Below are 15953 nucleotides of genomic sequence, written 5' to 3' on the forward strand. Positions count from 1 at the left end.
TTTGAAGCATTTATCTCAAATAAGCTTTTGGCGTAAAACATAGTAGAGTATTTAGCATTTGGAGGACATGTCAAGTCACAGTGTTGACTTATTATCAGTCACTGCAGAACAGTAGTTCCGATTTCACAGTCCGGGATCTAGTCTTGTTCACTTTGGCATACAGTGGTGAACGTCTTGATGAGTTCGAGCAAACTTTGGTTTTGTTGACTTTGGCATAGACAGGGAACGGAATTTCCCCCTTTTCATCTTCCTCCTCCAGGTGGTTGCTGCAGTCTGCTGTATGTTGTTGAGAAGCCTGGTTGTCTGTAGTGGGCCATAGATTACAGACCTCTGTGGCCACAACGTCGTACACTACGGACCCAGTGTAGCTGCTGTGTCGTCGGACACTGCTCTTCTCCAGCTCAGGTAAGGGAGGCAACTGCCTCAAAGCCTTCTTCACCGGCCTTGGGGTTTCCTGCCCTGGGAAAGACCCTGCACAGAGTGAAACATAAACAGTGAGCTGAGTGTGATGTGGGGAAACATGTCCAACTGCAAGTGTGATGAACAACTGACTCTGACCTCTGTGTTCTCTTTGGGACTGTGTTGACTTTCTTTTTGAGGATGCTGGTCCAATGATGTTCTTCCTTAGTTCTGAGGTCGTGACCTCAATTGAATCTGGAGGCTGCAATGAGCAATCATATAAGTACCAGCAGAGGGAGCCATTGGTTTCAGTTCAGTTAGATTATTCCATACATTTGAATTCCAGCTTTACATTAAGTTTTTATTTATTTACTATTTTCTGGAGCAGGACATCCACAAACAACAGCAAATGTACAACAGTCATGTAAATGAATTGGTAAGGTGAATGGGACATTCCCAGTTATTTTGTACACTGACCCTTTCACCAGAGATCGGTCCCATTTCAGCCAATGACAACCTGGATGTCTTTCTACTAATGGAAAATGCAGACAGGATGTCAGCAATACCTAAAATAAATGCTCATAAAGGGCCATAATACAGGAAGAAGTATTACCTTTTTGAACGGATCACACATAATAACATTGATACTATGAGAAGCAGGAGAAGGGATAAAAGACACAGACTCCACTGCACTGGTGACAATAGTCTCCACACAATCTCCAGAACCATGGCATTGACTTCTTGACATGCACAGGAGAAGAAGAAAAAAAGAAGTTTAATTTTATGGCACGACAAATCGATCATAGATTTAGAGGCAGAGGGTGCTGCCTGGGTGAAAACAGGTGTACAAACATTTGGAAGGTGGTCTTTGGATTATTCATGATCAAATGTTCATATTTGAAGAAATACCATGTCACTCTTCATTTTTTGGTGCAAGTTAATGCCTTTATGATCTTGTCATGTCCACAAGCATAATTAAAACCACATACGTACGTGTTTTGTCTACTATGCCTTCTTCAGAGTGTGTAGAAGAAGCCTCTGTACCATGCTTTGCCAAGGGTTAAATAACACATTCAGAATTTCTCTAAGAAAGAAGTTGAACATTCATAGAATGGGCGCTTACCCTTAGATGCCTGTCTCCAGCTTGTGAACTGAACACTTTGCCTGACCAAGACAGACCACCAGCTGTAATAAATAGAAGCTGCAAAGAAGTTTGGGGAAATCCATCACTACCTCTTTGGTTGTTATGTTAATTGCACAAGCAGCAAGGTTCGCCTGTGACTTCCACAAAGCCGAGTTCTTTGCTTCTCTATTTCAAAAAGTCAATACTCGAAAGCAGCTTCCTCTCCTCATCTGCACTGATCTGATATCATAATGTAGATACAACAGTGAGCACTAGTGAATGTCTACAGGTTCTTTCCACTTTCGAGACAATTGTCCATTTATTTATTTTTTATATTTCTATATCACCTTTATTTAACCAGGTAGGCCAGTTGAGAACAAGTTCTCATTTACAACTGCGACCTGGCCAAGATAAAGCAAAGCAGCGCGACACAAACAACACAGAGTTACACATGGGATAAACAAACGTACAGTCAATAACCACTGGACCAGTCCATGCCACTGGACAAGTCTCACTGACATGCAGTAATATCATGATTGAGAGTAATGAAAGACCATGTACATATGTATCAGGATATATGTATCTATTATTTTATTAATTGTTTCAGGATTAATTTATTATTAATTCATTATTTTGTCCCACAGGCCCCACTCCTTCATACATCTCACCAGGAAAACAGTGCTGAATGTCACTGGTGATCTCATATTAGGTTAATAAATCGAAAAATACAGACGTGGAAAAAAGTATCCAATTTTCACACTTGAGTAAAAGTATACCTTAATAGAAAATCACTCAAGTAAAAAGTAAAAGTCACACAGTAAAATACTACTTGAGTAAAAGTCAGAGTATTTGGTTTTAAATATACTTAAGTATCAAAAGTAAATGCAGTTGCTAAAATATACCTAAGTTTCAAATGTATAAATAATGTCAAATTCCTTATATTAACCAAACCAGGTGTACAATGTTCATGATTTCTTTAATTTATGGATAGACAGGGGCACTCAAACACTTAGACATCATTTACAAATTAAGCATTTGTGTTTAGCAAGTCCACCAGATTCGAGGCAGTCGGGATAATCAAGGATGTTTTTCAGTCCTGCTAAGCATTTAAAATGTAACGTAAATGTATGGAGTAAAAATTCTATAATTTTCTTTAGAAATGTAGTGAAGTAAAAGTTGTCAAAAATATAAATAGTAAAGTACAGATATCCCCCCAAAATACTTAAGTAGTACTTTAAAGTATGTTTTACTTAAATACTTTACACCACTGGAAAAAAATAAAAAACATTCTAAGGAACTTTGCAACTTTTTCATTTGTCTAATTGACCTGTCACTCAACAGTACAGTCGCGCAACGGAAGAAAAACAGCGGTGCAATTCACAGAGCGGTGTACTCATAATTCTCTTCCTAAAATTAATATCCAAAGGTTAGTTCACGTCAGCTAGTTCATGTAAGGGTAGTGGGAGGGTTCAGTCAGTTGATAAACCCATGTAAGTAAGCAGTGACAGTCAACACTTGTACATTTTTACCAAAAATATTTCATATGAAGCGCTCTTGTTACAGTTTGACTTTCATTGGTAAGGAGTAGCTAAAGTGCTAGATAGAGAACTAGAGCATTGAGAATTCCCTGTTTCTTGAATAAATCATCTCACGTTAGCTCAGCTAGCTAGCTACTGTAGCTGAGCAGGCGCTGTCGTTATCTGGAAACTTGGGCAAAGATTGGGAACGATTTCGAGTTGAATGCCAGACGACACAGGTACAACGCTTTTTTTAGGGAATGTCAGAAATATCTGCGGTGACGGAGCTGTATGTCTGTCTTTTTGGGAGGCCAACCCAGCCTGCTGTCACTACGTATACGGCTTGTTATTATTGGTAGCTAGCATCCCAGCAGCTAATGCAGCTAGCTACGGTTAACGTTATTTGGCTAATGTAAACATCACCAGTCGCAATGGCTAGTATTAGGAAGGAATTGTGTGTACATGGTTATCTGAAGACCACCACTTGGCTAGCAGAGATATAACCAGTTGTTGTTCTAGTTAGCTAACAGTTATGTTTCAGTATTTAAACCTCAAACACTTGGGAACCCCTCTTCAATTTAGGTGTACATTACTCCAGTGTCCATTGACTGATGTACCTAGTAGAGAAACAAACATCTCTGTTTACATATTAATCCTATCTAAGTAAGCTTGTTCTTTGTGTGATGTCAGTTCTATTCTATTTCTCAAATTGCAGCCCATTCCTAGAGACTGCAGATGCTATCTGACCTTTGACCCTCGGACCCTGCACCTCTAGTCCGTGCTCTATGACTTGCTGTGAGGCCATGTCTGCTGTGAACATCACCAGAGACATCTTGCACAGGCAGATCAGGGTGGGTCCAATGTTTTAAGACCTTGTTTTTATGAAATACTGTACTCTTTTACCCAAACAAACTGCCCTTGCTAACAACCCTGAAATGCAATCTGCATTGCAATCTATTCAACAATGAACACTAGTATTCACCAAAAATGCTTTATTTATGTTGGACAGAGTGAGACAGGAGATTTTGGAGAGAGACAGGTGATGTTTTGCCTTAATGTCTGTAGGACAAGAGAGCATTGGGCTTCCAAAGGCAGTATCATGTCACAGACCCCTTCATCAATAGACTTGGACTGGAGGCAGAGTTGCAGGTGATTTGTGTGTGTGTGTGTGTGTGTGTGTGTGTGTGTGTGTGTGTGTGTGTGTGTGTGTGTGTGTGTGTGTGTGTGTGTGTGTGTGTGTGTGTGTGTGTGTGTGTGTGTGTGTGTGTGTGTTTCTGCGCACATACAACATTAATGTCTTTGCCAATCTGACAGCCTGTATCTGTTGTGTCAACAGGGCCACACTGGGTGTGTGAACTGCCTGGAATGGAACGAACAGGGAGAGTAAGTCCTGAGCTGAAAGCAGGGTTCTATTTAATGACCGTATTTACCACTTCTACATTTTATGTTGGCCTATCTGTAATATTTATTCTTGTTCTATTCAGTCTGCTGGCATCGGGCTCAGATGACCAACATTGCATCATCTGGGACCCCTTCAAACACAAGAAGCTCACTACTATGCACACAGGGCATGCAGCAAACATCTTCTCTGTGAAGGTAAAAACAGAAACTGCTTGATGGGAAAGCCTATGTGTGGAGAAATTAAGCTTCTTTCTTATAGTTTCTTATTTTATCCTCTTGTTTTTCCCGTCCCCCCTTGCAGTTTCTCCCTCACTCAGGTGACCGTATCCTTGTGACGGGTGCAGCGGACACCAAGGTTCACGTGCATGACGTGTCTGTCAAGGAGACCATCCACATGTTCTCCGACCACACCAACCGCGTCAAGCGCATCGCTACAGCCCCCATGTGGCCTAACATCTTCTGGAGTGCTGCGGAGGACGGCATCATCAGGTCAGAGCCCCAGTAGCTAGCTAACCATTGGAGCATCCTTGTCGCATCCAAAGATGTTCATTGGTTAAGGTGACACTGCGTCAGATACATTGTCAGATGCATCATGTTATTTCTACTGGCTTGTAGTAGAATATCGAAGGTGAAAAGATGATGTGAAACAGTAAGGTTGGAATGGAAGTGTTATGCCATGAGCCCCTTTCTTACCTCAAGCTGTATTCCCTATCAGTTCCTTGGCTCTCCCAGGGACTTCTTCCCTGGGTCTCTGTGGCCACATGCCTCCAGCAGCACTTCCATCACACACCCTGTCTTGGAGGTTATTGTATCTCCAGAGAATACCCTTTAACTACCCTTCGAAGCTCAGGTGTGCAGTGGGCATTGTGGACTACTGCAGATGCATGGTTGGCTTCAGGCAATGGTTCCCATAGCTCAGCTCAGACCCAGGAAGTTAGTATCCTACTCTCGCTATAGTACGTCACTGCCTGACTGCCGCCGCTGCTTATGACTCAAAGGGCCAATGTTTCAATAGTGGCTTGTGTTTTTGTTTTTTGACTAACCCAACCAGTCGTCTACGACCTCAAAATATGGCTCCCACGTACAGAGTATAGTAGTTAGTTGTTTATTTTTGAGCAAGCTGGCTATGGACACAAATTGCAGTTTTAATTCAACCTTGCCATTAAACCTTGCCAAAAAGTCTAGTATTTGATTAGAATTCAAAACAATATTTTAAAGAGCTACGTTCTGACTCTCTGGAGATGATTGATGTCCTCATGATGTGCTTTCTTCTACTATTTTAGGCAATATGATCTGAGGGAGAGCAGTAAGCGTTCAGAAGTGCTTATCGACCTGACGGAATACTGTGGTCAGCTGGTGGAGGCCAAGTGTTTGGCTGTCAACCCGCAAAATAATAACTACCTAGCAGTGGGGGCCAACGGGCCCTTTGTACGCCTCTACGACATGCGCATGATCCACAACCACAGGTGTGTAGTAGTCGGGCTCGAATCCTAACTTGAGATCGACGCTTGTGGCTCATGTTTCCATTGGCATTAATACATAATTTACCTGAAAGTCCAAGACATCTCAAATCTGAAGTTAGGATTTCGCTCTCACTTGCTTGACTGTCAAATTTCAGTTTTTAATTGAATAGTTTTTAATTTTGTATCACATAAGGAATATGCACGACTGCTGGATAGAACCTCCAATATGTCTCCCTACTACTCTGGGCTATCATAAGTCATACCAATGTTATTTTCTCAGCTTTGAGTGTTTTTGGTAATCATTTATGTTTCTCTCCTCCACTCCCATTCACAGGAAGTCTGCGAGTCAGAGCACATCGGCAGGAGTGCACACATTCTGCGACAGGCAGAAGCCCATCCCAGACGGAGCGGGGCAGTATTATGTCGCAGGTGTGTGTGTGATTGTATGGTTTGGCTTATTGCACAAAATGTATTAATAAGAAACAGCTGTGAACATTTTCTATGAAGCCCATACAGTATCTACAATGTATTATCAACAGTAAAAACACACATGGACAATATATGTGTTATAACGCAGTCATTTACAATATATGGAACTAAACTAGTGGGACAGGTAAGGTGATTCTGTATGCCTCTCACCCAACTTCTTCTCCTTGTTTCCGTTGCCTCAGGGCACCTGCCAGTGAAGCTCCCTGACTACAATAACCGCCTGAGGGTCCTAGTGGCCACCTATGTCACCTTCAGCCCCGACGGCACCGAGCTGCTAGTTAACATGGGAGGGGAACAGGTAAAGGTGGCTTTAGAAGTTAAACTCTTATTTTAGGTCAAACCTCCAGGTCAGCCCACTAGGCAAAAAAAAAATCCATCTCTTTCTCAGATTGTCAGGTTTGAATTCCAACAAGCATACTACTTTTTTACTCTCAAACCAAATCATTAAAGTTGATGATTACCTGTGGTTGGTTCAAAAGGGTAACTTTGCCAGGAATGTGTTTTCTCTTGTCTGCAGGTGTATCTATTTGACTTGACGTTCAAACAGAAGCCGTACACCTATCTGCTTCCCAAAAAGTGTCAATCAACAGGTATTATGATTATGGAAATCGCCCAAAGCTTACTACAGTATTTTGTCATTAAAATGACATTTACAGTATGTATTATTTATGACCAATGAGTTATATGGAGGAGGGTAGTTGCTTGCTAAAAGTCTGCCCATAGTTTATATACAGATTTGGGCATTAAATATTGCAGCAGCAATGTACATCAAGGTACATTGTCTATGTGACAAATTACTCTGTCAGAGGGTGACATCAACCACCAAGGTCATTATCAATCACTTGACAATAACCCATGTGATGAAATGCATTTTTGAAAAATGTTCCTGACAGTGCAGTTACATCCACTTTTCGGCAAACGTTCTTTACTGTGCTGCAGTACAACTTTGTAATGCCCAGAACTGTATGGGGTGATATCCCAACAGATGTTCAGAATGGAAAGACAACCAACGGTGTGTCAAATGGAATTCACTTGCCAGCCAGCCGACTTCGATTCGCAGAAAGCAAAGTCTTCTCTGGGTAACTTTTTTTCTCATGTTTGATTTTAAGCGTTCATTTTCACCAACATATTACATTTGGCAACAGCCTAGCCTTAGTGTATTTCTAGAAACACTACGCTATGGGGAGTGACATCCCTAGTTTCTCTCTCATCATGTCGTCCTCTCATCTTTCTTCCCTAGTTCTGGTGAGCTGCCGCCTCACTTGGAGCGGATAAAGCAGCAGGCCAACGATGCGTTTGCGCGGCAGCAGTGGACTCAGGCCATCCAGTTCTACAGTCTGGGCATCCACGAGGCCAGCCACAACGCCATGTTGTACGGGAACCGCGCCGCCGCCTACATGAAGCGCAAGTGGTAGGCATCTAGTTAACCCCTAGCCTCATTTACTCTCCTTCTGTGTTTCTCCTATGACAGAAAATGGTCATGTTCAGTAGGGCATACTGTAGCAAAATGTTTTGCAGCTAAAAAGAAAACATTGGAGTTCAGGTATAACATCCTTGTTTCATCGTGTTTAAAACAGTTTACCACTATGCTGGTACACGTGTGTGTGACTGTGTGGTATATACGGTTGTGTGTGTGATGTGTTCTCTCTCTCCCCCAGGGACGGTGACCACTATGATGCGCTGAGGGATTGTCTGAAGGCCCTGTCCCTCAACCCTGGGCACCTGAAGGCCCACTTCCGGCTGGCGCGTTGCCTCTTTGAGCTGAAGTACGTGGCCGAGGCTCTGGAGTGCCTGGATGACTTCAAGGGCAAGTTCCCCGAGCAAGCCCACAGCAGCGCCTGCGATGCCCTGGATAAGGATATCAAGGCCGCCCTCTTTTCCAAGATGGACTCTGGTGAGAAGGGTTTAATGGTGATGTTGGGTAATCGTCTGTTTCCCCCCCAAAAAATAAAGTGTGGTTTTTGGCTGACTTTTCCGTCACCTTTCCACGTTGACTTACAAATGTTTTTTTTTTTTTACATGTTGATTAAATTCAAAATACCTTATATTTTCCACAAGGGCGATTATGCAAATGAATACCGTGTTAATTAGTGTATGAATTTGATATCATTCATTGTTTAATTATTTATTTTTTTGCGTTTATTTCCATGTCATGTCTGTTTGTAGCTGAGGACAAAAAGGGCAACAGCTCAATCCGCTTCCACACGTTCAACAGGAAGGAGTCCATCCCGGAAGACGAGGTTGTCTTGAGAGAGCGCAGCTATGACTACAAACACCGCTACTGTGGTCATTGCAACACTACCACAGACATCAAGGAGGCCAACTTCTTTGGCAGGTCAGTGGAGCATTGTAGACACAGATAACTAATACATTCTAAAAACACTGTTAATATTAGTTGTTGACCTGTAAGGGGAAAGTAAAAAGCATGAGCTGACGTACACATTTCTTTTTTGTCGAGGTGCTGACTAAACGTATAGTCAACCCTGAAGAAGACACTGCATTCTGAAACGTTGGTTATGTTTCCCCGTTCCATTTTTGGGAGAGTACAGTGCGTTCAGGAAAGTATTCAGATGCCTTTACTTTTTCACATTTTGTTACGTTACAGCCTTATTCTAAAATGAATTAAATTGTTTGTTTTTTCAGCAATCTACACACAATACCCCATAATGAAAAAGCAAAAACAGGTTTTTGGAAATGTTCTTGTTTCTCATGGTCTAAGGGCTTTAGATGCCTTTTGGCAAGCGGGCTGTCATGTGCCTTTTACTGAAGAGTGGCTTCCATCTGGCCACTCTACCATAAAGGCCTGATTGGTGGAGTGCTGCAGAGATGGTTGTCCTTCTGGAAGGTTCTCCCACCTCCACAGATGAACTCTGGAGCTCTGTCACAGTGACCATCGGGTTCTTGGTCACCTCCCTGACCAAGGCCCTTCTCCCCTGATTGCTCAGTTTGGCCGGGCGGCCAGCTCTAGGAAGAGTCTTGGTGGTTCCAAACTTCTTCCATTTAAGAATGATAGAGGGCACTGTGTTCATGGACCTTCAATGCTGCAGAAATGTTTTGGTACCCTTCCCCAGATCTGTGCCTCGACACAATCCTTTCTCGGATCTCTACGGACAATTCCTTTGACTTCATGGCTTGGTTTTTGCTCTGACATGCACTGTCAACTGTGGGACCTTATATAGACGTGTGTGCCTTTCTAAATCATGTTCAATCAATTGAATGTACCACAGGTGTACTCCAAGTTGTAGAAGCATCTAAATGATGATCAATGGAAACAGGATGCACCTAAGCTCAATTTCGAGTCTCATAGCAAAGGGTCTGAATACTTATGTAAATAAGGTATTTCGCTTTGTCTTTATGGGGTATTGTGTGTAGATTGAGGATTATTTATTTAATCCATTTTAGAATAAGGCTGTAACATAACAAAATGTGGGAAAAGGAAAGTGGTCTGAATACTTTCGAATGCACTGTATATACACCACTGTTCAAAAGTTTGGGGTCACTTAGAAATGTCCTTGTTTTTGAAAGAAAAGCACTTTTTTGTCCATTTAAAATAACATAAAATTGATCAGAAATACAGTGTAGACATTGTTAATGTTGAAAATGACTATTGTAGCTGGAAACGGCTGATTTTTAATGGAATATCTACATAGGCGTACAGAGGCCCATTATCAGCAACCATCACTCCTGTTTTCCAATGGCACTTTGTGTTAGCTAATCCAAGTTTATCATTTTAAAAGGCTAATTGATCATTAGAAACCCGTTTTGCAATTGTTAGCACAGCTGAAAAGAGTTGTGCTGATTAAAGAAGGAATAAAACTGGCCTTTAGACTTGTTGAGTATCTGGAGAATCAGCATTTGTGGGTTTGATTACATGCTCAAAATGGCCAGAAACAATAACTTTCTTCTGAAACTGGCTCTAACTAGAATAGAAAGAGGAGTGGGAGGCCCCGGTGCATAACTGGGCAAGAGGACAAGTACATGAATGCCTAGTTTGAGAAATAGACGCCTCACAAGTCCTCAACTGGCAGCTTCATTAAATAGTACCCGCAAAACACCAGTCTCAACGTCAACAGTGAAGAGGTGACTCCGGGATGCTGGCCTTCTAGGCAGAGTCGCAAAGAAAAATCCATATCTCAGACTGGCCCATAAAAATATTTATTGGCCAGATGGGCAAAAGAACAGACACTGGACAGAGGAAGATTGGACAGAAGAATCTAAGTTTGAGGTGTTCGGATTACAAAGAAGAATATTCATGAGATGCAGAAAAATGAAAAGATGCTGGACTATGACAACAGGACTATGACCCAAACCGCAGCTCCAAACTATGCAAGAACGATTTAGGTAAGAAGCAGTCAGCTGGTATTCTGTCTATAATGGAGTGGCCTGCACAGTCACCGGATCTCAACCCTATTTGGCTGTTGTGGGAGCAGCTTGACCGTATGGTATGTAAGAAGTGCCCATCAAGCCAATCCAACTTGTGGGAGGTGCTTCAGGAAGCATGGGGTGAAATCTCTTCAGATTACCTCAACAAATTGAAAACTAGAATGCAAAAGGTCTGCAAGGCTGTAACTACTGCAAATGGATTCTTTGACGAAAGCTCAATATGAAGGACACAATTATTATTTCATTTAAAAATCATTATTTATAACCTTGTCACCGTCTTGACTATATTTCCTATTCATTTTGGAACTCATTTCATGTGTTTTTGTGGAAAATAAGGACATTTCGAAGTGACCCCAAACTTTTTTTTATAAGCGTGCAGTAATTTTTTTTTAGATGTTTGAAGAAAAAACATGATGATGTTCTATAGAAATGTCGGTGCCTCCTGAAGAACTTCATAAGGCATGAGCAGTTCATAAGGTGTCAAATTGGGGTAGTTGACATAAGAATGAAAGAATGCTCATGTACTGCTTATGTTTTGATTATGAATGCGTTATGACGTCCTTATTTAAGTACCCTTCAAATGAAATGTTACGGAAATGTCTCTGCCACCTGTGTGCAGTATCAAACAAGGTTTAATTAGTTGCTTCTCTCACTCTCATTCTCTCTATCTCACAAACATATAAACGCAACATGTAGAGTGTTTCATGAGCTGAAATGAAAGATCCCAGAAATGTTCCATACGCACAAAAAGCGTATTGCTCAACAACCAAAAATTGCACAAATGTATTTACATCCCTGAGTGAGCATTTCTCCTTTGCCAAGAAAGTCCATCCATCTGACAGGTTTGGCATATCAAGAAGTTGATTAAACCGCATGATCATTACACAAGTGCACCTTGTGCTGGGGACAACAAAAGACCACTCTAAAATGTGAAGTTTTGTCACTCAACACAATGCCACAGATGTCAAAAGTTGAGGGAGCGTGCAATTGGCATGCTGACTGCAGGAATGTCCACCAGAGCTGTTGCCAAAGAATGTCAATGTTAATTTCTCTACCATAAGCCACCTCCATTTTTTATAATTTGGCAGTACGTCCAACTGGCCTCAACTGCAGACCATGTGTATGGTGTCGTGGGCAAGCGGTTTGCTGATGTCAACGTTGTGAACAAAGTTCCCCATAGGGGCGGCAGGGTCATGGTATGGGCAGGCTTAAGCAACGGATAATGAATACAGTTGCATTTTATCTATGGCAATTTGAATGCACAGATCTTGATGAGATCTTGAGGCTCATTGTCGTGCCATTCATCCGCCGCCATCACCTCATGTTTCAGCATGATAACGCACGGCCACACGTCGCAAGGATCTGTACACAATTACTGAAAATGTCCCAGTTCTTCCATGGCCTGCATACTCACCAGACATGTCACCCATTGTTCCAGTTCCTACCAATATTCAGCAACTTCTTAAAGCCATTGAAGAGGAGTGGGACAATATTCCACAGGCCACAATCAACAACCTGATCAACTCCACATGAAGGAGATGTCGCGCTGCATGAGGCATCCGGTCAAACCAGATACGGACTGGTTTTCTGATCCTCGCCCCTACTTAAAAAATAAATAAAATTGTGACCAACAGATATGTATTCCCAGTCATGTGAAATCTATAGATTAGGGCCTAATGAATTTATTTTAATTGACTGATTTTCCTTATGTGAACTGTAACTCAGTAAAATCTTTGAAATTGTTGCGTTTTATATTTTTGTTCAGTGTATATATAATCCCCCACCCACAGTAAAGGCCAGTACATTGTGAGCGGCTCCGACGACGGCTCCTTTTTCATCTGGGAGAAGGAGACTGCTAACCTGGTGCGGATCCTCCAGGGGGACGAGTCCATAGTAAACTGCCTGCAGCCTCACCCCAGTTACTGCTTCCTGGCTACCAGCGGCATCGACCCTGTGGTGCGGCTCTGGAACCCCAGGCCAGAGGTCATTAACAACATTATTCAAATGTCTTCATTTTCCCCACGAGCAAACTTCTTTTGTGTGGAATAGTAGGCTAGATACAGCAAGAAACAGGATGTAAAAACACACCTCAGCACCAAGGACACTATACATAGAGTTGATGCATTTTAAAAAGCAATCCATTCAATCACCGACATGATTGATTCTTTGAATGTTTGATTGCTGATTTTTTTTTTTTTTACTGCCAATACATGCATTAAAAACTATCAAGGATTACGCAATAAATAAACAATTGTACATCTGATTATTGGATTGTCACAATTGAGGCTGCACTATGACCTATCCTTTCCTATGGCCTCCTTTGTAATAGTCAGATGTAAAAAAATAATAATAATAAAAAGTCTGACTTTACAAAACACCAGAAGTTAACCCTTTTTTTAACCTTTCTTTCTCCCTATCCTTTTCCCCTCTGTCATCCAGACGGAGAGTGAGAGTGGGAACGGTCGCGTGGTGGAGGACATGGAGGGCGCCGCTGCAGCCAACCAGCGGCGTATGAATGCCGACCCCCTGGAAGTCATGCTGCTCAACATGGGCTACCGCATCACGGGCCTCAGTGGCCGCGGGCCAGAGGGCTCAGACGATGAGGACAGCTCAGATGGCCAGGTGCAGTGCCGGCCCAGCTAGACTAGCAGGTCCAACACCACATACAGTATGGAGGCAGCAGGATGCAAGGCACTCCTCCCCTACCCCCTCCCAAACCCTGAGGCTGTCTGTGTGTGTGTGTGTACGTCTGTGTGTGTGTCTGTGAGGAGGGGGAAAAAGCACCATAGATATTCCGTTTGTCAATGTTTCATTCGCCCCTCTAAAACGAAAGCAACATCGAGTGAATGTCATGTCACAGCTCTGCACTATGCACTGCCCTCCTCCACCACATCCCGAGGCAGGATTGGAGGAAACTAGTTTGGCGAGGGGATTCCACGCGGGTGACGACAACGACCTTTCACCCCTTTTAAGAACACCAACAACATCACCTCGGCCGCTCCCTCCGTTGCTCCAAGGCTGGAGGTATTGGGCCTATACGGTAAAGAAGAGAGTACTCCATCACTCCCTAATCTCTCACTATGAGCTAAGAGTCAACCACTTCTAAACCTTCCCCAAGAGGAAGTGCGTTGGAGGGAAACACTACAAGCAGAAGCCCCAGGCCTCTGGTAGTGTAGCCTGCAGACGGCTCAGAGGTTAGAGGTCAAAGCGAAGCCCCAATAGTCAGTGTCCTCATTGGAGGATGAGACTTGAGGCCACAGGAAGTTGCTTTGTTTCATCTCTAGTGGGCTTTTCAATTGGAGTATAAGAGGTCACTCTCAGCCCCTCTCCAGCTCTGAAAGTCTCTACCTAAAGTTTTTGATTTACAGTCCTTTTTTTAAAGTTGTTGGAATATTGGTCAACAGGAACAGAGCAGAAGAAGTCTTGACTTTAAGTGTTTACAAGTCTAGAAGTGTTTCTCCAACTCAACTTAAATGTGTTGTTAGGATTGTGCACCTTGTTTCTTTTAAACTCGGTCTGGCAACAAAAAAAAAGGTTCTCTTCATTTGTTCAAAGTTTTAAGAGTAAATAATGGCCAAGGATCCATGTTGCATTTGCTTTCTCTGTTGAAGTTCTTCTTGTCGCTCTATATGCCTATTTTATTGACAGGTATGCAAAATGTTTCCCTTTTACTTTTATTATGTAGGTTAAGACAAAGCTGTCAAACTGAAGCAGTAGCTCCGCACATTTTCTCCAACACTTAGACATTTGCTCCTGTCATTTGTTGAAAACGATGTAGAGCCGGAAGGGTTGTGGGGTTTAGTTTAAGGGGTTTGATTTAATTGATAGTCAGGTGTTGATTGGTCAGAATCTGTCGAACTTTGTTGTACTAAGATTGCAAAATTCTGGTAATTTCCACAAAATTCCCAGTTTTTACGAGATATCCTGGTTGGCAGATAACCAGGATCCGGATGGAATAAGCATGAAATCATGAATCTTCCAACCAGTATTTCTGGAAAACCAGGGAATTATGGGAAAGTAATGCTCTGAACAGAGAGAGGGAAAGTGATGAAGAGAGAAGGATATTTCACTATCCTAGGGCAATACCACCAGTCCTAATATCACTCATGCATGGCATAGAGACAATTTCGTAGACGCAATCCATTTGGTGGCTTTTGGGGTTCAGGATCCCTATACAAGCACTTTCAGCTTTCCCCAGAACATTTTGGGGCAAAGAATGGAATAGGGATTTTTCCCTTCCTGTAGTTTTGGACCCAGCATGAGTCCTCTGCTGCAGTTGGAGTTTTACTTATGAGATTTTGTCTAAAGTTAACATTGTAAATGGCAAATTTAGACAATGAGCCTCTTGGTCCTCTAGCCGACCAGCAAAGCACCAGCTCACTGATGACGTGGGTTCAAAGAAAACCTAAGGATGGAGTCCTCTAACACTAGGCTTCCATGTGTAATTTCTTTTGTTAAAAAATAATTTAAGAAATGTTTTATGTTTATTTTTCTTTGGGAAAAATCCCACGACAAAGTTTGCTGCAAGAGAAAAATAAAAGAGGTCTAATGTTGTTGAACCACTTGTCTTGAGTTTGTTTCACTTCCGACGTGTATTTAACCAGGGTAATGATGATTTGGATTGTATTACTAATGTTTTCCACCTGCACACTGTTCCAGGTGCAGAAATAGGCTACACACAGGTCCACAACTACCCATTCCGCAGTGGTGTAAAAATACTTTAAAGTACTAATTAAGTAGTTGTTTGGGTTATCTGTACTTTACTATTTTGCCAATTTTTACTTCACTACATTCATAAAAAGAATGTACTTTTTACTCCAAACATTTTCCCTGATTCCCAAAACTAGTATTTTCATTTTGACAGGAAAATGGTCCAATTCACTTAAAGTGAGCATCTCTGGTCATCCCTACTGCCTCTGATCTGGCGGCCTCACTAAACACAAATGCTTTATTTGTAAAATATGTCTGAGTGTTGAAGTGTGCCCCTGGCTATCTGTCAATAAAAAAATAACATGGTTCCGTCTGGTTTGCTTAAAATAAAAAAATAAAAATGGTTTACTTTTGATACTTAAGTACATTTTAGATATTCCATTGACTTTCAATACCTAAGTATATTTAAAACCAAATACTTTGACTTTTACTGAAGTAGTATTGTACTGGGTGACTTTCACTTGTCAT

The 15953-nt window shown here is 42.0% G+C and overlaps 1 protein-coding gene across 4 annotated transcripts; it reads left to right on the top strand.

Annotated features, from left to right (window-relative positions):
- The first annotated feature begins 265 nt into the window (after nucleotides 1–265).
- On the top strand, nucleotides 266–15334 carry LOC112246589 (WD and tetratricopeptide repeats protein 1-like). 4 transcript variants are annotated; one of them, XM_024415012.2, is made up of 16 exons: nucleotides 266–405; nucleotides 3755–3890; nucleotides 4105–4188; nucleotides 4376–4422; nucleotides 4524–4635; nucleotides 4742–4929; nucleotides 5724–5906; nucleotides 6238–6332; nucleotides 6575–6690; nucleotides 6910–6982; nucleotides 7378–7471; nucleotides 7633–7803; nucleotides 8051–8286; nucleotides 8559–8727; nucleotides 12566–12758; nucleotides 13215–15334. In XM_024415012.2, exons 2-16 carry the CDS (start codon nucleotides 3825–3827, stop codon nucleotides 13416–13418), a joined length of 2031 nt encoding a protein of 676 aa, XP_024270780.1. In that variant the 5' UTR covers nucleotides 266–405; nucleotides 3755–3824; the 3' UTR covers nucleotides 13419–15334. The 4 variants fall into 4 exon arrangements, with proteins under 4 accessions (XP_024270780.1, XP_024270783.1, XP_024270781.1 ...); XM_024415015.2 differs by lacking the exon at nucleotides 266–405 and adding an exon at nucleotides 2870–2948; XM_024415013.1 differs by lacking the exon at nucleotides 266–405 and adding an exon at nucleotides 2931–3012.
- Nucleotides 15335–15953: the final 619 nt, after the last annotated feature.

This window comes from Oncorhynchus tshawytscha, linkage group LG03 (assembly GCF_018296145.1).
Source record: "Oncorhynchus tshawytscha isolate Ot180627B linkage group LG03, Otsh_v2.0, whole genome shotgun sequence".
NCBI lineage: Eukaryota > Metazoa > Chordata > Actinopteri > Salmoniformes > Salmonidae > Oncorhynchus > Oncorhynchus tshawytscha.

Bases quoted from the DNA above. Each gene is read 5' to 3' on its own strand.
- LOC112246589 (XM_024415012.2), top strand. From the start codon at position 3,825: ATGACTTGCTGTGAGGCCATGTCTGCTGTGAACATCACCAGAGACATC. The intron at 4,930-5,723 runs GTCAGAGCCCCA...CTACTATTTTAG, and splicing joins GCGGAGGACGGCATCATCAG to GCAATATGATCTGAGGGAGA. The intron at 6,333-6,574 runs GTGTGTGTGTGA...CCGTTGCCTCAG, and splicing joins GGGGCAGTATTATGTCGCAG to GGCACCTGCCAGTGAAGCTC.